The 20347-nt window shown below is 41.9% G+C and overlaps 1 protein-coding gene across 6 annotated transcripts in view; it reads right to left on the bottom strand.

Annotated features, from left to right (window-relative positions):
- Positions 1-20347, bottom strand: part of cemip (cell migration inducing hyaluronidase 1) — a 306192-nt gene that overhangs the window by 87821 nt on the left and 198024 nt on the right. For all 6 annotated transcript variants that reach the window (XM_030725200.1, XM_030725199.1, XM_030725203.1 and 3 more), the window contains one exon: positions 14127-14318. In XM_030725200.1, the coding sequence (XP_030581060.1) occupies positions 14127-14318 (192 nt within the window). The remainder of the gene's footprint in view (positions 1-14126; positions 14319-20347) is intronic.

Below are 20347 nucleotides of genomic sequence, written 5' to 3' on the forward strand. Positions count from 1 at the left end.
TGTTGCAGGAGCCACAAATGCTTATCAATGGTGAAGAAAAAAATCCCTGCTCAAATGGTTAAGATTTTATTTTTGAAGAAATTCATGAAGTCTTTACTACTTAAGATGAATGCTTGCTTCAACAGAGCTCTGACTCTTTCTCAGTCTGGCTACAGTGCTGAAAAAAACAGGGGTTATTTTAGTTTTCTAGCATTATAGCCGGCTTTTTTATAGAGCAACAAACTATTTTTCAATGCTAAATGTGAATCTTCTAAATTAATTTCCTCTCCAGCTTATGGGTTATCTGCTTTAAGTCACATGTTTGTAAGTTATACCAGGGAGTCAAACACTTCTGATTTCAGGCTTTCTTTTTCAAAGCAGTCACAGTATCCAGGGTCGTATGCAATGATGACATAACACTATTAACAAGATAATTGACCTGTGTGGGAGTAGCATTTAGATTAAGAAATTAAGAAATGAACAGACAAAAGAGGATTTTCAGGGAATACTTTAAATGTTCAGTCTCTACGCTTATGTCAGAACAAGATCCAGAATGTGGTGAGTGGGCTCATTTACATTTTGAGAGAAGCCAATTGAATAATAGATTAAATGCAGTGTTGGGGCTGTAATTTTCAGCATCAAAAAATCTGAGAAATCAGATAGAAATTCTGAGTAAGGCCCAGGTGGATGATAGATAACAACAAATAGAACTGTTTTTTGAGTTTTCCAATTAGGGCTAAAAGTCAGGCTTTCAAATGAATTAAAACTCTGTCTGGATCGTTGGTTAATTAATAAGCTGGAATGGATGATTGCTGCTACTTCTCCTCCTCAACCTGTCCTTTGAGCATTCTGACAGTTAACATATTCATCTAGCTATAATCAGGTTTCTATAAGGCAGAAATCAACATGTTAATCAATTATTAAATCATTTACTAACAGGGACTTAGAAGAGAGAGCCTAAATGTTTAACAATCCACATTTAGCTGTTTTACCTGTTGAGGATGTTAAATTGTTCTCTCTTTGTGAATTTTTATGCTGAAATTGTTTTTTGATGGTTTTTGGTGGTCTGGGAACCGACACAGTCTCTGTGGGGATGGGGTTTTGGGGGGATGACAGGAAGCAAGAAGCTGCAGAGAGCCATGCAAGACTGCAACTCTGCTTCTTGGTCCCGACTCTGGATAGTCACATTATTCATATATTATTCATATATTCAATTTTGCTAGATTTCTAGAAATAAGCCAGAAAAACTTCAGAGTCAGACTTTTTTTTTTTGGCAGTTACACACAGATTCAATATTAATTTCAGTGACCTCGTATTAATCAGATGTCATTACTGCCAAGATGAATTATTCTTTTACCAAATCTACGTTTATCCTTAGCCAGTTGTTTCAGGGTTCCTTCAGTGTTGCCTGCTCTGGCCCCTGGAAGACAATCAACAATGCTCAGTGGTGTCTCTCTCATGAGAGAGAGAGTATGGAGCAGATGGGTCCTGATCCACTGGAAATGCAAGAGCCAGGATGCACATCCTCACCACAGCCAGAGTCCACGTTCTCTCCAGAGGTGAGGGGTCCCGCTCAGTCCGAGCCTCCAGAGGGTCCCACTCAGTCTGAGCCTCTTGGGACTGAGCCTGTGAATCCTGCCAAGTCGACCAAGGGTGTTCGTCATCGTCATTGTCACCCAAGGGTCCCTGCCAAGTCACCAGAGGGTCTCCATCATTGCCAACGTTGCCCGAGGGCCTTTGCTGGCATTGGCAGAGGGTCCCTGCCAAGTTGCTCGAGGTGTACTGTCGCCTTTGTCACAGTGCCAGGTGTACTGTCGCCACAGTGCCACAGGCACCGCCACTGGCATTGCGGCCCTGTTCTGCATTGCCGCCGCCAGCCCCCGAGTCTAGTGCCTTGGCCCGGGTGGCCTCCTGAACTGTTTGGACTCTACAATCTGGACCCATGGCCCAGCCAACCACCAGAGTGTTGCCTTTGCAACTGGCTCATGGACTGTGTGACCTTATGACTGTTGCTCAGCCATGTGCTGCAGCCTTTTGTTTTGTTTTTGCCCCCCTGTGGGGCCTCATAGGCTTTGTTTTTGTTTCAGTTTTTTGTGTTTCAGGTTGTGCTGGTGCCTTGTAGAGCAGAGCTGTCTTTGAGCAGTTTGAGCCTGTCAGACTCTCCACACTAAAGGAGGTGATTCAAAATTTGAGACCTGTAAACTCTCCCACAGACTGTGTTCCAGCTCGCCTTTTTAGAGAGGCTTTTGATTCAGTGGGACCAACTATCCTCGCTCTGATTAACAGTTCTCTTGCATCTGGTTGTGTTCCAGCTGCCTTTAAACATGCAGCTGTACAGCCTATAATCAAGAAGAAGAACCTTGACCCTGATGTTCTTTTGAACTACAGACCAATATCTAAATTACCATTTTTATCCAAGGTTCTTGAAAAAGTTGTTTTTAAGCAACTTCAAGCATTTTTAAGTGGACATGGAATGTGGGAAAAGTTTCAGTCAGGTTTTAGATTGCGTCACAGCACAGAGACGGCTCTTTTAAGAGTTTTTAATGATCTGCTTTTAACTGTTGACTCTGGTAGCCCCGCACTTTTAGTAATCTGTCAGCTGCCTTTGACACTGTGGACCACGAGATCCTTCTATCCCGCCTAGAACATGAAATTGGCATTAAAGGCACGGTTCTGACTTGGTTCAGATCATATCTTACTGACAGAAGTTTCTCTGTCCATCTAGGAGACTGTTCTTCTACCGATTCAATTCAATTCATTTTTATTTATATAGCGCCAAATCACAACAAACAGTCGCCTCAAGGCACTTTGTATTGCGGGTAAAGACCCTACAATAATACAGAGAAAACCCAACAGTCAAAAACGACCCCCTACGAGCAGCACTTGGCGACAGTGGGAAGGAAAAACTCCCTTTTAACAGGAAGAAACCTCCAGCAGAACCAGGCTCAGGGGGGGGGGCAGTCATCTGCCACAACCGGTTGGGCTGAGGGGAGAAAAAAAAATACCGCAGCAAAGCTTTCTTGTGGAGTGCCTCAAGGAAGAAGAAGAAACAGCCTTTAAGAAGAAGAAGAAGAAACAGCCTTTATTGTCCCACAGAGGGGAAATTTGGGTGTAACAGCAGCCGCAGTTATTATAAATATAAGTAAAAATATAATAATTCACACTATTAAGAAAAGAATATAAATATATATAAAATCAACAAACAAGATTAACCTTAATACTACTAATAATAACACTATATACAATGTACATGATGTGCCTGTGTGTTGAACCTTAACAGGCCGGACTATTTACAGTATATTATATATTATCCTACATTGTGTAGGTTATTGTGGTTTTTGTTGGGAGCAGTGATGATTATAAAGTCTTACAGCTGCTGGGAGGAAGGATCTACAATAACGCTCCTTTGTGCATTTAGGATGCAGCAGTCTGTCACTGAAGGAGCGCTCCAGCTCAGCAACAGTTTCATGCATGGGATGGGAGACCTTGTCCATCAGTGATGTTATTTTGGTCAGACTCCTTCTGTCTCCCACCACCTGCACTGAGTCGAGAGGACATCCTAGGACAGAGCTGGCTTTCCTGATGAGCTTGTCTATCCTCTTCCTCTCAGCTGTAGATAAGCTGCTGCTCCAACATACTGCTGCATAGAAGATGGCTGATGCCACCACAGAGTCATAGAAGGTCTTCAGGAGTGTCCCCTGCACTCCAAAAGACCTCAGCCTTCTCAGCAGGTAGAGTCTGCTCTGACCCTTCCTGTAGAGCGCATCAGTGTTATGAGTCCAGTCCAGTTTATTGTTTAGGTGAACACCCAGGTACTTATAAGAGTCCACTATCTCAATGTCCACTCCCTGGATGTTCACCGGTGTCCGTGTGGTGGGTCTGCGCCTGCGGAAATCCACCACCAGCTCCTTGGTTTTAGCGGCGTTGATCAGGAGGTGGTTCCGCTGGCACCAGTCCACAAAGTCCTGAGTCCACTGTCTGTACTCTGAGTCATCCTCACCTGTGATGAGGCCAACTATGGCAGAGTCGTCAGAGAACTTCTGCAGATGGCAGCGTGGGGAGTTGATGGAGAAGTCTGCAGTGTAGAGGGTGAAGAGGAACGGTGCCAGCACAGTTCCCTGTGGGGCCCCCGTACTGCAGACCAGCCTGTCAGAGACACAGCCCTGTGTCCTCACGTACTGTGGGCGGTCAGTGAGGTAGTCCAGTATCCACTCGGAGATGTGGTGGTCCACTCCTGACAGTTCCAGCTTGTCTCTCAGAAGTCCTGGCTGGATGGTGTTAAAAGCACTGGAGAAATCAAAGAACATGATCCTCACAGTGCTTCCAGGCTTCTCCAGGTGGGTCAGAGCTCGGTGCAGGAGGTAGATGATGGCGTCATCCACCCCGATGCCAGGCCGGTAGGCGAACTGCAGCGGGTCCAACGAAGACGACACCATGAGGCGTAGATGGTTGAGGACCAGCCTCTCGAGGGTCTTCATTAGATGCGATGTCAGGGCTACCGGCCTGTAGCTGCTAAGATCCTTTGGATGTTTGGTCTTTGGTACCGGTACCACACAGGAGGTCTTCCACAGTTGTGGTACTTTCCCCAGCTTCAAGCTCAGGTTGAACATGTATCCCATGATGCCACACAGCTGATCTGCGCAGCACCTCAGGAGCCTGGAGCTGATGCCGTCTGGACCAGCAGCCTTTCGCACCTTGATTTTACGTAGCTCCTTCCTCACATGATGAGTTGAGAGGGACAAGATGGAGGTGGGGGGTGGGGGTTGTGAGATGGAGTCCTCAGAAGTGAAGGGGGTGGGTGATGGCTGAGAGCTGAGAGGTGTGAGGTCCCAAGAAGAAGAAAGGTTGGCAGTCATTAAAGATGGTGGGGCTGACAGCAGGGGGGACTGGGCTGGGGGAGGGGTGGGTGGCTGGTCAAACCTGTTAAAGAACTGGTTCAGGTTGTTCACCCACTCTAAGTCTCCCACAATCCTAGGGCTTGGTTTGTGGCCTGAAATTGAGTTCAAACTCCTCCAAACCCCACTGATGTTGCTCTGCTGTAGCTGGTCCTCCATCTTCTTCCTGTAGATGTTTTTTCCATCCCTGATTTTCCTTCTCAGATCCTTCTGCACGGCTCTCAGCTCCTCCTTATTTCCTGATCTAAAGGCTCTCTTCTTCTCCTTCAGGAGAGCCTTTATTTCGGAGTTGATCCAGGGTTTGTTGTTTGAAAAACACCGTACCCTCCTGGTGGGCACAGTGTTTTCCACGCAGAAATTTATGTACTCAGTGATGCAGTCCGTGATGCTGTCGATGTCCTCCCCATGAGGGGCACAAAGCTCTTCCCACACAGTGGAGCTAAAGCAGTCTCTCAGAGCTTCTTCAGTCTCCTCAGACCATTTCTTCACTGTGTGTGTCACAACTGGTTCTCTGTGTACCAAGGGTTTGTACACAGGCTGGAGATGAACCAGGTTGTGATCTGAGCCCCCCAGGGGAGGCAGAGGTGATGAGCTGTATGCCTCCTTGATGTTGGCATACAGTAGATCCAGTGTGTTGGTATTCCTGGTGTGGCAGGTGACATACTGGGTGAAGGTGGGGAGAGTGGAGGACAGGGAGACGTGGTTAAAGTCCCCTGAGATCAGAAAGAGGGCCTGTGGGTGCTGTGTTTGGAGTCTGCTGGTAGTAGCATGGAGGACATCGCAGGCTGCAGCAGCGTTAGCAGAGGGCGGCACATACACAGTTATCACAATAACATGTGAAAACTCCCGAGGAAGATAGTACGGCCTCAAGCTAACAGCGAGCAGTTCAATGTCCTTACTGCAGAGCGTCTCTTTGATGGTTAGATGTCTGGAGTTGCACCATCTATCATTCACAAACACAGCCAGACCCCCGCCCCTCTTCTTACCACTCTCCTTGGTTCTGTCGGCACGGATCAAATGAAAGGCGTCCATGTTTATGTGTGAGTCCGGGGTTAGCTCGGTTAGCCACGTCTCCATCAGGCACATGAGGCTACTCTCCCGGTAGCTCCTTTGATGTCGCGTTAGCGCCGCCAGCTCGTCCACTTTGTTGGGAAGAGATCTCACGTTTCCCATGATGATGGACGGGATGACGGGCCTGTACCTTCTCCTCTGGCAACGACGACCTATGCCCGCACGTCTCCCGCGTCTCTTCCTTCATAGTTCGCGGGGAATATCAGGTCGTTCTGCAGGAGTAGGCACAGCGGAGCTCCCGATGGAGATCAGCTGGTCCCGAGAGTAAACAATAGGAGCATGGCCACTCTCGCAGTCTCCAAACATAAACACCATAAAAAGGGTAAAAAACAAAAACAAATTTTTCCAGAAAAAAGTCTGCTCCATCATGGGGAAAAAGAGCAGAAGATACAGAAACTCAAAAACACAACTAATACTAAACAAAATGAGAAAAAACACGGAATGAGTGCGGAGCTGCTGAAACTGGCTGCCTGCTCGCGCGGCACCGGAAGCAAAAAAAAAAAAAAAAAAAAAGAAGGAAAAAAAAAAAAGAAGGAAAAAAAAAAAGAATTGGGCCCATAATGGGCCCAATTCTTTTCTCATGTTGCCTCTAGGGTCGACTTTTAGGAAACACAATATTTCTTTTTACTGTTTTGCTGATGACATCCAGGTGTATATGCCCATCAAACTGAACAGCAGAGATCCATGGGAACCCCTGCTGAGCTGTCTAAGTGACATTAAGTCCTGGATGAGAAACAGCTTCCTAAATCTTAATGAAAGCAAAACCGAGGTCATATGCTTTGGTAAATTTGACCCCTCAAGCAACTCCTCTGGCACTCTGAGTCATTTGGCTCCTCACTGTCGTGATGCTGTGAAAAATCTGGGTGTCATTTTAGATAGCAGTTTTAAAATGGAGAAGCAAGTAAGTGCTGTTACCAAAATCAGTTTTTACCAACTCAGAGTCATTGCCAAGGTAAAACCTTATCTCCCGCAGCAGGACCTGGAAAAAGTTATTCATGCTTTTATTACTTCCCGCCTGGACTACTGTAATTCCCTGTAATTTGGCATAGATCAATCATCTGTGCGTTGCATGCAGGTAGTCCAGAATGCGGCAGCTTGTCTTTTAACTGGTATAAAAAAGCATGAACACATTACCCCGGTCCTGTCATCCCTTTACTGGCTCCCTGTCCGTTTAAGAATCGATTTTAAGATTTTATTGCTCACTTTTAAAGCCTTAAACGGACTGGCACCTTTGTATCTGTCTGATCTGCTTCACTGTCACACCCCTGTAAGAGCTTTGAGGTCATCTAACCAGCTGCTCTTGCAGATGCCTAAAACTAGACTAAAACAGAGAGGTGATCGAGCTTTTGCAGCAACAGCAACAAAGCTATGGAACGATCTACCTCTCCATATCCGCACAGCTCAGACAATACACACATTTAAATCTTTATTGAAAACACATTTCTTTTCCTTGGCATTTGGCTGCAGTGCTACCTCCTTTTAGACCATTGCTTTATGGTATTTTTATGGTATCTGTTTTAAATGTTTTTAGTTGTTTTATGTTATTTATTGTCTTTTAATGTTTTTATTTATTTATTTATTTTTATTTATGTTTTGTTTTTTTATTTAGTATAGTCCTTGGGGTTATAGATCTTGTACAGCACTTTGGTCAACGTCGTTGTTTTAAATGTGCTTTATAAATAAACTTGACTTGACTTGACTTGTATTTGTTTTTTTGTCTTTGTGTCAAGTTCATGTGTCCTAGTCCTGGTCCTTGTGTCTTAGTACTTCCTGTTTTATTTTGGTGTGTCATTGATCTTTGTGCAATGTGTCTAGTTTTGCTTCCCAAGGTTCCCTCCCAGATGTTCCCTATTTTCTTGCTACCTGTGTGTGTGTATATTTTGCCTGAGTCTCCCTTTGTTCCTTGTCACATCATTGTTTCCGTCATGGTGGAGTGTCTGTTTTTCCATGTTTTGCCCTGAAAGTTCATGTTTTGGATTACATGTCTTGTCTTGCTCCCAGAAGGTTGTTTTGTACTTTTGTTTTGACTTTTAAATAAAGTCCTTTTAGTTCACGTCTGTCTACAAAATCTTGCTTTTGCGTCCAATTCAGACTGTCAGCCTTGAAACTCTTGCTTCATGTTTCTCACACTGGAGTTGCCAATAATCGGTGGTTTTCTTGGCAGGCGTGTTGTCAAACGGGGAAAATCATTGTGAAATATGCAGAGCTTGGTGGTGTAACTGGGGCTTGTGTTTAATGGTATTTTTTCTCCTAACCATCATTTAGCTGGCCTAATTTCCCAGATGCTCAGGACAATCTGTTGGGGAGCAGCTAACAGTGGCAAAGCTGCCATCGCTCACATTGACTGCAGGGGCCTGGCTAGCTAGATGCATGTTCAATGGTGCAGAGCCTCCAAAGCTATAAACAGACCACATTATTACCTGTATCATTATTACTAAAGAAGACCGAGGAGTAACTAATTATTTGACACACTGAGCAGGAAAGTGCAGGAAGTACAGGTGAAGAAGCCATCCTGCCAGGCCTCTTTCCCACCAACAGGGTTCCAATGCCGGTGCCTTAATTTGAACCGTTAGGCGGGTTTTCCACCGCGGAAGTGCTCGGTGCTTGGCCGAAAAATGGGTTCAACTCTGGCCCCGCAAACTAGCTGGTCTCGTACCAAGAACGGGTGACAAAAGCGGCAGAAAGGCGTGACTCTGCCATCTCAACATCAAGGTTTCTACCATATTACATGTGTATTACATGAGAAAAGCGAAGCGATTTTCACAGCTGTGAATTGGGTTGGGTCTTAAGGCTGAACTTGCTGCTTTGGGTCAGTTCATATCACAGATAAAAGGACACAGTGCGTACTTGTACTTCTCTAATTGCTGTCTGTGTTTACCTCTGTGCTGCACACAGATGCTGCAGTAGTTTTGTTTGGACCAGATAATGTGTTAGCAGCACAAGAAAGGGGAGCATGTTCTCCCACATTTGTGTCCTTTGGCTTCTGCGTCCAGACAAGGACCCGCCCACACTCACACATAAAGGAGCAGCTCACAGAAATGCGGTGGAAATGCAGGCCGTTCTTAAGTGTTTTGCCAGTTCATTGAAATTAGCACCAGCACTGGCACGAGCACCGGCGCCTCGGTGGTGGAAAAGTAGCATGTGTCAAAGACCCAAAGGGGCTGGGGTTGCTACTAGGACTGATTTTTTGATGCAGTCAGGCAGAAAAGAAATTCCAGTAGCTCAAGTGGAGACTTAGAATTAGAACAAAAAATCTACTGCTACTGAAATGTGAACTTCACTTTTTGGGGTGTGAATTTGTATCAGGAATTGTCAGGAGAGGAAATGTCATGTCTTGTTACTGACTTTTAGCTTCTGCAAGAACAAAAGGGTTTTCTAAGGGAATATACATACAGGAGGGCAGGAAGGACAGACAAGGGCTGCCCTGAAGAACTATGGCATGTGAAAGCAGCAAGACAGAAAGAAAAATAATGCCTGGAAGTGAATATGTTCATATCAGTATGCAAGACAGTGTGCGAGTATGTGTGCCAGCAAGAATGGGCTCAGTCAAGAACATACAGTCCTCCAGGATACAGGCTGAGACTTTTCCTTGGCCCAGAGTCAGACCAAACACCTTCCACCAACTCCCACTCACTGCTCTAGGCTATCTCCACCTGGCCTCTATCAGACTGCATATTTATGCATACACAAACACACCCACCCACAGTGGATGTGTTACCATCCTTTCACTTGACTTACATTCATTTCCAGAAATCTTTTTCTAACCCTATCAATAAAATTTACTTGCTTATCCCTAATGTTGAATTATTCTTATCCGGGCAAGTCTACTGTGTATGATTTAATGGCTTAAGAGATAGGGAATCATCCCTAAAAAGGAAGGCAAGTCCTCACACCGTAACACACACTCAGTCTTAACTCTCATGACGTAAGTCCTACATGGCAATAAATGATAATTTCAGTGTGTGTGCAAATCATGAGACAGCTGAACAACAAGAACTAAAACAGGAAAAACAAAAATCTTTCATTTTAACGTGGTCCTCCTGTTAAGGAAAATACAAACTGGACTGTTTTTACTAAATGTTTTTATAAATAATTTCTGTCGATTCATCCGAAGACAACTGTGCACTCTAGCAGAGGGCCACGGTGGGGGGTGGGAGTGAAGGAGAGCTGCTTCCACAGAAGAATCCTCTGTAATGCTAATGATAATCTGGGCTCTCTTACTTGTTTGCAAAGGTAGATTTTGCCCTTAAAATTACTGTAGTGATTTACTAGAGATACTCAGTTGTCGGTCGTGGTCCGGTTTCTCCTTTGTCCCCTTTCCCCAGCTGAGGGGATCCCAATTTGGGCTGGGTGCAGATACAATTAAAACCAGAATTTCCAATAAACCCACTGGAGATGAGCAGGATTCATTTCAAGGATTTATTACATACAGCATTAAAAGAACAAAAAAGCCGTTAAGTGCCTTCTGGGAGTGTATCCTTGTCATGTCACAATGTCATGTGAACCAACGATATACTTGAATCCCATTATGCCTTAAACATAAATGGGAATGGATATGACAGGCCTGAGTTTTAACTACTAATCTAAAGCCTACAGTGTTCATGAATCCAGTGTGTGTGAATGATATAAATGTAAATATATGATATAAAAAAATAGCTGTGAATACAAATATCAGAGTAATGAAAAAATCCCAACACAGTATTAATTTATTTTATCTAAAGGTGTGGACACTTTTTAAGAAGAAGAAGAAGAAACAGCCTTTATTGCCCTGCAAAGGGGAAATTCAGGTGTAACAGCAGCAACAGATATAAAAGTTCACACTAAAAGTTCTTTAAGTGTTAAAAGCAATGTATAAAAAAACAAGATTAACAATAACAACAACAATAATAATAATAGTATACTGTAAAAAAAGGTAACAGAAAATACTGTGCAGTGAGAAATAGGCATTTCGGACTCATGATCCAAGGAATGTGCAACTGAGTAAGACTTCAAAAATGTACATAATGTGCCTGTGTACTGAACATTGAACAAGACAGACTATTTACAATACAGTATATTAGTGCAGATTGTGGAATCACAGCGGAAATGTTATTCAAAAATAAGTAAGAGAGTAGATGATTATGCAAACGCCAGCATGGATGTAAATACTTATTGATTTTGTTGGGAGCAGTGATGGTTATAGAACCTTACAGCTGCTGGGAGGAAGGATCTGCGGTAATGCTCCTTTGTGCATTTAGAATGCAGAAGTGAGCAGTTTTCAGAGGGTGTGATTTTAATTTACAGAAAAAGACAAAGTGGTTTGTGGCAGGCAGTCTACTACATTTTATAATTATGCAGTCCATAAATTATTTGTAAAACTGGTGATAGAACATCTAACGCCCTGTTAACTCTCTCCTCCCTGTCAGCAAATGCAGTTTTACTGTAAATTTATTTGGAATGTCCAGCCTGTCAGCACTTATGCTAATGTGAATAATAAAATAATAAATGAAAAAAAGAAACAGGAGCCTATAGAGTATCTATAGAGCTCATCTTGGCAAAAGTAAAAATGTTTGGCACAACAGAGGATTCAGTTCAATATTCTGCTTGCTCAAGCTGCCTGACCAGGAAAAAAAAAATCATGACTATAATAAAATTCACTTAAACTGATTTTTTTGTGCCAAGTCACAACAACAGTGGCCTCAGGGAGCTTTATATTGTAAGGTAACCACTAAATAATACCAAAAATAATTATTATAGAGACCATCATGCCATAGAATCACACCTGCCATAATGCATAATGCCATCTTCAAACTCAGCTTTCATTTTGATGTTGACTAGACATCTCTAAAGTTTCATGGCTATATCATATACAATTGCATTGCTAGTTATACTGACAAAATCTGTAGACTTTCGCTCATGCCAAAGTACTCTAAAAGCACTCTTGTTGCAGTTATGACTATGTGTGTGAAGGAGCACAGCTTGCCACAATGACAGACACGCTGGCTTTCTTAATTGGCAAGCTTGGCTATAATGCAAATCTTAAGGGCTATACCTCTGATGTCATCTTAGCCTGGAAAAGCCTTCTGATGGTGCTCCAACTCAAAATGTTCTATTTGTTTTTGCTTTTGAGTAAATCAATATGAATAAAACCGGGTGCAAAGTGTGATTGAGCTTTTGTTATTCCAGCATCTAAACTCTGGAACAAGCTTCCTCAGCATGTTAAAGGTTACCAAACTGCATTGCAGTTCCCAGAAATTGATTCAAGGCAACTCACCTTACCTTTCTCTGATAAATTTCCTTTTTCAGCAGATGTCTTTCTTGTGTTATCAACTCTTGCTTTTAACCTTGTGATACATTTTGCAGCAGTCTTTTAGTGCCATAAAAGTAACAGCAACACAGTTGGCTTTCTATTTCAATGTAGAAAGAAATGCTATAAAACAAAATGAAAAGCATGTGTTTATGACTGTTGCTGAATAGTTACTTTTACAGTAATGGTTACTTTTATAACATGGATTGCAGGACCCAAAGTTTCCCAGCAGAACATTGGCCACAGCATCACACTAGCTTCCCTTTTTCCCATAGTGCATCCTGTGCCATGTGCGCTAAGTAAGCGACATATGCACCCCCAGCCATCTATGTGATGTAAAAGAAAATGTGATTCATCAGGTCAGGCCACCTTCTTCCATTGCTCCGTGCTCAAGTTCTGATGCTCAAGTGCCCATTGTTAGTGCTTTCGGGGGGTGACAGGAGTCAGCATGAGCACCCTGACTGGCCTGTGGCTATGCAGCCCTATACACAAGAAACTGTGATACACTGTGTATTCTGACACTTTTCTATCAGATCTAGCATGAACTTTTTAGGCAATTTGAGCTACAGTTGGACCATATGGGCCAGACCACCTTTGATAGATACTGACCACAGCAGACCAGGAACACCCCACAAGACCTGCAGTTTTGGAGATGTTTTGACCTAGTCATCTAGCCATCACAATTTGGCTCTTGTCAAGCTGGCTTAAATCCTTACACTTGCCCATTTTTATCTTTCTGCCTGTTATAAATTGGGTCATACTGTTTATCTGTCTGTTCATTTGCCCATCTGTCTGGGCAGTTGTCTGTGAGGTTTCACCTTTCCAATCTATAGACTCCAAAAACACAAGGACTTGAGTCATGAAATCTGTCATACGTGTTCTTTACTCATCAAAGATGTGCAACATGATATTTGACCGTCCATCCGTCTATCCATCCATCTGGGCAAAATAGTTTTGCAGAAGGTAATAAGATGTCTGCTGAAGGGTTTTCTGTTATGAAATGGGCCAGTAGTTTTATCCAGACTTCTAAATTTATTTTTATGTTTTTGCTAATATCCCATCAGTGATGGGTCTTGTTCCTGCTGCTAAGACATCAACTTTGAGGACAAAATGTTAATTTGCTCCATAATATATTCCACCCACTAAGAGGTGCCATGATGAAGTGCTAAATAGTGTTATTCACTTTGCCTGTCACTAGTCACAATGTTATGTTTGATCAGTGTATTTAACTAGTAATTCTATACTTGCAGTTTTTATAACCTACTGACCATTGAAATGAAAGTTAATGTAGATAATATATAAGAAATAACTGCTCACACAAGTACCTTTAGGTTATTCAACATGGCTACCAAGGAGCAACACTTGCTTCTAGAAGGATTTTGATATTGTGAGGGCAAAAATATGATATTAAAATATGCCTTGCATATTTACTCCTTATTGAGACAAGGATCTGTTCTGATATACTTTCTAATCAATCAGTTACTGAAACTGAAGTGATTTATCACATAGAAAAATAAAAATTGTTCACCATTAAACATAATTAACTCTTTGAATACAGTCAAGAAATGGCATTCCAGTGAGCGGTAACCACAGTTTACATTTTGTAAATTAGCATCAGTGTTTTCAAAGCAGCAGGTGTCTAGTCATGACCCACTTTTTTTAGTCAGTGGTCACTTCAAATTCTGAAGGCAAGAAGAGTACTAGTGGGGAAATGTAATTTGAGCTATTCTCTTTTATAGCAGCAGAAAGAAGCCAGCTCTAAAACTTGTTAAAAACACTATGTGCCACAGACTAAAAACTGACATTTTACTTTGTATAAAACATTTTACCAGCAGCATAATTTCCTGGCATTCCAACCCAGAACTGTAGCAGACTGTAAGTTACTGCTCACTTACCTCTGACCTTCACCTGGTTGGATGTGCAGACTGGACAGGGCAATAAGGTAAACTCTTCGGCCTGGTACATTGAGTAGTCTGTACTGGCCACCACCACCCGATCCCCAGACTCCCAGCCTGCAGGGTGGTCAGCCAGCTCTAGGATGCTACTGTTTGACATTATGTCAATGGAAATGAAGGCCTGTGGACGAACTACAGGGTGAGAAGTGACGAGTTAGAACACAAAAAATGTAGCAAAGCTGACACTTACGTGCTTCTACATGCATACAGACCTACACAGTTAGGGTTAAATACAAAGTAATACATTATTGTATGCTAATATAGTACTCACAATACAGTTATTGATCAAACAATTGCCACTTGTGTTACCTAAATTCTTCAATTATCAGGGTAATAACAAGAAAAAAAGGGGTACGGAGATTCACAGGACAGGTTTTTTTTAGAAATTTTACAGATTCTTCATTCCATATTTAGTGGTGAGTTGAAAGAAATGCCATTGAAGATCCATATTGTGGACTGTGAAGTTACATACGGGTGACCTATGTTTAATGTGACCCATGAAACAAACACAAACAGAGAACATAATATTCAGTTTGCAGGGGGGATGACAAATATGAAATTCAAAATAATTGGGATTTATAATAAATATATATGCATACATATGCTACGATCATTATAGTAAGAATAGTAAAGCTCTTGTATAAGTCCTTGAATTCTGATTGCCTCAGTGATATTGTTACCAGTACCAATTTATTTTGGTAACATTTCCTGTCTTCACACTGGAGCTGTGATGAGAGCAAAGCCTGAACTGGAAGTGTCATTACACTGGTGGTCTGCAGCCAGGCTCTCTTGAGTGTTCTTGTTAATACAGGGATTTGTTCTGATAGGCAGTAACATCTAAGATTTCACATTATATTGTCACATGACAATTACTTGGCAATACATTTCAGGGGAGGTGAAGGCAAAACACAAAAGTCCACCATGAGTTATCTAACATATTACTCTCTACATGGAGTAAATACCCATTTACTCTGTGTAGAGAATAGAGAGGATTACTTAGTAATGAAGCAATGAACTGCTTTCTTGATTAACAACACTTACAGTCACCCATAGAAATAACAGTCTGTGTAGACGTTTTAAATGTTTCTGAAGGCTGATGATGTGTTTACTGGTGGATCCAGACTGGTAATTAAAAAATGTGAATTCTGCAGTAGTGCATCTTAAAATACACAATGCAGTGTAATGCAGTGTTCCAAAGACCCCCCCGCGATAGGTGAAAATCTGCAAAGTAGCGGTGTTATATTTATTTTATTATTTATTTCTATTTTAAGGTTTTATAAATCCTTTCCACACTCCTATAAACATTTCCCACTCTCTTATTAACCTTTACCCCACTCTTATAAACACTTAATATGGTCTTAAACATGAAAATTAAAAAAACTCACAACACCACAGAACTACACTACACGCAACGATCAGACGTCGATGTGAAGAGGAAATGCTAAATGTATGGGCACAGTGCGGGAGAGCAAACAGACTGATGCTACAGTCACTAAGTCAATCAGTACCCAGGATACAGAACACTGTGCTGTGGTTGGTCGCCTTCCAGTCCATCAGCCAATAAGCAAATAGTGTGCCGTGTACAATCTCACATTGGAAAACCAGCGCAAGCGGTAGTGGCATACAGTACTGCATTTCCATTGTGTACAGTATTCAACTGCTGATGAAATACCAGCAAAATCCAGCAATATAGCAAAAAACACTGTGATACAAAATTTTTTTGTTTTTTAAAAAAACAGCAATCCAGTGAAGTGAACCACGATATAGTGAGGGAAGACTGCATTGCCAAAAATATGCACTCGTCTGCCTTCACTCGCATAGGAACTTGAATGACATCCCATTCTTAATCCATAAGGTTTAATGTGATGTTGGCACAGCCTTTGTGGCTATAACAGCTTTAAGGCTTCTGGGAAGACTTTCCACAAGGTTTAGGAGTGTGTTTATGGGAATTTGTGACCATTCTTCCAGAACCACATTTGTGAGGTCAGTCACTGATGTTGGACAAGAAGAACTGGCTTGCAGTCTCTGCTTTAATTTATCCTTAAGGTGTTCTATCAGGTACGGGTCAGGACTGTGAGTCAAGTTCTTCCACACCAAACTGGCTGATCCATTTATGGACCTTGCTTTGTGCACTGGCTGGAACAGGAAGGGGACATCCCCAAACTGTTGGGAGCAAAATTGGGAGCATCAAATTGTCCAAAATGTCTTGGTATGATGAAGCATTAAGAGTTCCTTTCACTGGAACTAAGGGGCCGAGCCCAACTCCTAAGAAACAACCCCACGCCATAATCCTGCCTGCACCAAACTTTACACTTGCACTATGCACTCAGACAAGCACAGTTCTCCTGGCAACAGCCAAACCCAAAGTTGTCCATCAGATTGCCTGACGGAGAAGCGTGACTGGTCACTCCAGAGAACACATCTTCCCTGCTCTAGTCTCCAGTGGCAGCATGCTTTACACCACTGCATCTAATGCTTTGCATTGTGCTTGGTGATGTAAGGCTTGGATGCAGCTCCTCAGCCATGGAAACTCATTCCGGCCCTCTACACACTGTTCTTGAGCTAATCTGAAGGCCACATGAAGTTTGGAGGTCTGTGGCGATTGACTCTGCAGAAAATTGGTGACCTCTGTGCACTATGTGCCTTAGCATCTGCTGACCCCTGCTCTGTCATTTTACATGGTCTACCACTTCATGGCTAAGTTGCTGCTGTTCCCAATCGCTTCCACTATATTATAATATCACCAACAGCTGACTCAACTCAACTCAACTCAACTCAACTTTATTTATAAAGCACTTAAAAATCAATGCCATTGGCCAAAGTGCTGTAAACAAGTAAGAGCAAACAGGTTTAAAACACATATATAAAAACTAAAACCACGACTAAAACAATGAACAATAAGAACCAACATCTCAGACTGAGTTAAAAGCCAAAGAGAAGAAATGTGTTTTAAGAAAGCATTTAAAAGCAGAGAATGAGTCAGCCTGCCTGATATACAGAGGGAGATCATTCCAGAGTTTTGGGGCAGCAACTGAAAAAGCACGGTCACCTTACATCTTCCTCTTTGTCTTTGGGATAACCAACAGTGACAGATCAGCTGACCTGAGGGAGTGTGCAGGGATGTATAGGTGGAGAAGGTCAGGCAGATATGGTGGGGCAAGGCCACGAAGACAATTAAAAACAAATAAAAGAATTTTAAAATCAATCTTAAAATGAACTGGGAGCCAGTGAAGTGAGGCTAAAATCAGTGTAATGTGTTCACATTTTTTGACACCAACTAAAAGTCGAGCAGCAGCATTTTGTGCCATCTGTAGTCGGGTGAGTAGTGTGAAAGAAATCGCTTTACCTTAGCCATTTGTCTTAATTGGACTGTGGAGTATTTAGTAGTGAGGGTTTTCACAAGTAGACTTGGCAGAAATGGTATCCTATCACGGTACCATGCTGGATTTCATAGAGCTCCTGAGAGCGACCCATTCTTTCACAAATGTTTATTGGCATAAACATTATTGGCGTTCCGCATGCCTAGGTGCTTGGTTTTATGCACCTGTGGTCATGGAAGGGATTGAAGTGCCAGAATTCATTCATTTGTAATGTAGATTATTTGTCAAATAACTTGAAAGGTTGAACTAAGTGACTGGAATTAGTGGAAGTTCACCTACTGCACACCTGTGAAAATTATCCATAGAGGTCAAATTATTATTATTTTTTTAATTTTCCGAGCTATATGCCTTTTTACCTTTAGGAACTGCAGTTTGAGTTTTTATATATGCTTGGACTTTGCTGCATTTCATAGTGAAATCTTAAAATGCCCACGGTGTGAGTGCATATTTCAATTAATGGTTGATTTCCAGCGCAGCCATTTTTGTTTGGCAGAACAGAGCAATATTTCTTTATTTTTAAAGCTTTGTGGCATATCTTTTACATTCCATTTTAAAGGTATTCACCAAATAGTTGCTTGTTTCCTAAGATAACTAATTTCAGCCTTGTTGCATTCACTATTCTTCCAAGTTTATTCTATTCAAGCTTATCACAATGTATTTTGTTAAGTGGTTTCATAGATAGTGAGCAGAGAAGGATTTCTAGTGAAGCATGGCAGCCAAGAGTGAAATTACTTATAGTCACTTTGCAAAGTCGCTGTCCTATAGCTCATTTAGTAACTTGGTAATGGGTTGTAAAGACGCTATGTACAGACATCAAAATATCTACTCTCTCCTAACCCACCTTTCATTCCTGTCTCCACAACAGACAAGCACAGTGTCTTGAAGATTTGCTGCTGGTTGTGTTAACTAAACAAAGTGTCAGCAGCATTATAAGTTCAATAAAGTTCAATTTTGCTTTACTCTTTCCGTCCACATATGTTCACTTCTCTCTCTGTTTCCCCTCCCTTGCTATAGCTTTCTCTCTGTTGTAGTGCTGTCCCAGCACTTGCCTCATGAAACACCCGACAGAAAGAGAGCAGTTTGTTTCTTATGACTGACTGTAGTTGTTTGTATAACATTAAGAAAATGTGATTCATTATTTTTGAAGTTATTTTCTCTCCTTTTTTTGTTGGCAAGTTATGTAATCACTTATTAACCACAATAAATCTTTTCCTGAAATCACATCCTCAATTCAAAGTGAAGGCAAGCAAAAGTTTTTCTAGAATGGCTGGTAGAGTACAATTGCACTTTGATGCCTTGTGGGAGTATGTGGGAGTAATTGCAGAGTGATGCTAACAGCTTGTAGCTATTGTAAACCTTGACAAATGACAACACTCTCTATATAACACAAACATATGGGACAAGTCCAGACAAAGAGCTATAGGATCTCAGCATAGATGGACAGAGCCTTTATGGCACTGTTTACTAGTTCTATGATATCGGCTTCATGTATTCCAACCATAGCAGCTGACCCACACAAAATATGCTCTTCAAAGTACAACAAGATAATATGTGTCTATATATACTCACTGACCTCTAAATTAAGTACACCGGTTCAGACATGAAGACATGAACAAGGGAACCTGGATCTAAATACAAATAATTTTAACAGAACAGACTTCAGAAAACAGAATTCAGAGAACTATAACAAACTAAAAATCTAAACTGTAAGCAAACTGTCATGGCCGGGGAGGAAACGGGTGAGGAAGGGCAAAAACGAAGGACTCCAGAGGTAAACATAACTTAAAGGAGGTTTATTAAGGCTCGGAGGAGAATGAACACCAAAAGCCAACGGAGGGGTGACGAAGGGAAAACACAAGGAACACTGGAACATGCGGGCACAAAACATCAACGACGCGACAGAGAACAAATGAAAACTGAGGGCTAAAATACACAAAGGGTAATCAGGGCAAGAGGAAACAGCAGGGAACAACAGGTGAGGCAAATGAAACTAATTACACAGGGAAAGCAAAGCTAGACACAAAGCACAGGGAAAACACACTGGCAAAATAATACAGGAAGTGATAAACCAAGGAACACGCAGACGAGTCACAACACTGGGAACAAGACAACACACTGGGAGGACAAGCACAGGAAATAAACTATAAACACAAAACGCTGGGCAAATGGCCCAGGACATGACACAAACTTAGAAACACATCTAGAGAAATTAGACAATAACAGATATCAATTACAAAAACACAGAACACTGGGCCAAATGGCATTAACGTGTAGACATGGTAAATGGCCAATGGACTAGTTCTTATATAGAGCTTTTCTACTCTAGCTGAGCACTCAAAGCGCTTTATACAACATGTTTGCAATTACCCATTCACATACACTCATATAAGCCCTTCCATTACAAGAAGTATTAACATATATATATATATATATATATATATATATATATACACACACATACATTCATACATAAGTGTGTAAGAACAAGATAGACATACAACAGAAAAGCAATAAAAATACAATAGAAAAGCAACATTCACACAAAAAAGTATATTTACATTCAACATATTCTCAGCGAGGGGACCTGTTAAATAAATATCTATTAATAAATAATGCAATTGTATTGCACATGGATTATATTGCACAAGGGTTTGAGGTATTGCAGAAGGAGAATATTGCACTGATTACTGAGGGGAAAGGCATTTCAGAGGGGCAAGCAGGGACAATGAGCAGTCATAGATGGTTGGACATGTCCAGGTGGGGGGACGGCCTTATATGCTT

Source organism: Archocentrus centrarchus, unplaced genomic scaffold (assembly GCF_007364275.1).
Source record: "Archocentrus centrarchus isolate MPI-CPG fArcCen1 unplaced genomic scaffold, fArcCen1 scaffold_48_ctg1, whole genome shotgun sequence".
In the NCBI taxonomy this organism is placed as follows: Eukaryota; Metazoa; Chordata; class Actinopteri; order Cichliformes; family Cichlidae; genus Archocentrus; species Archocentrus centrarchus.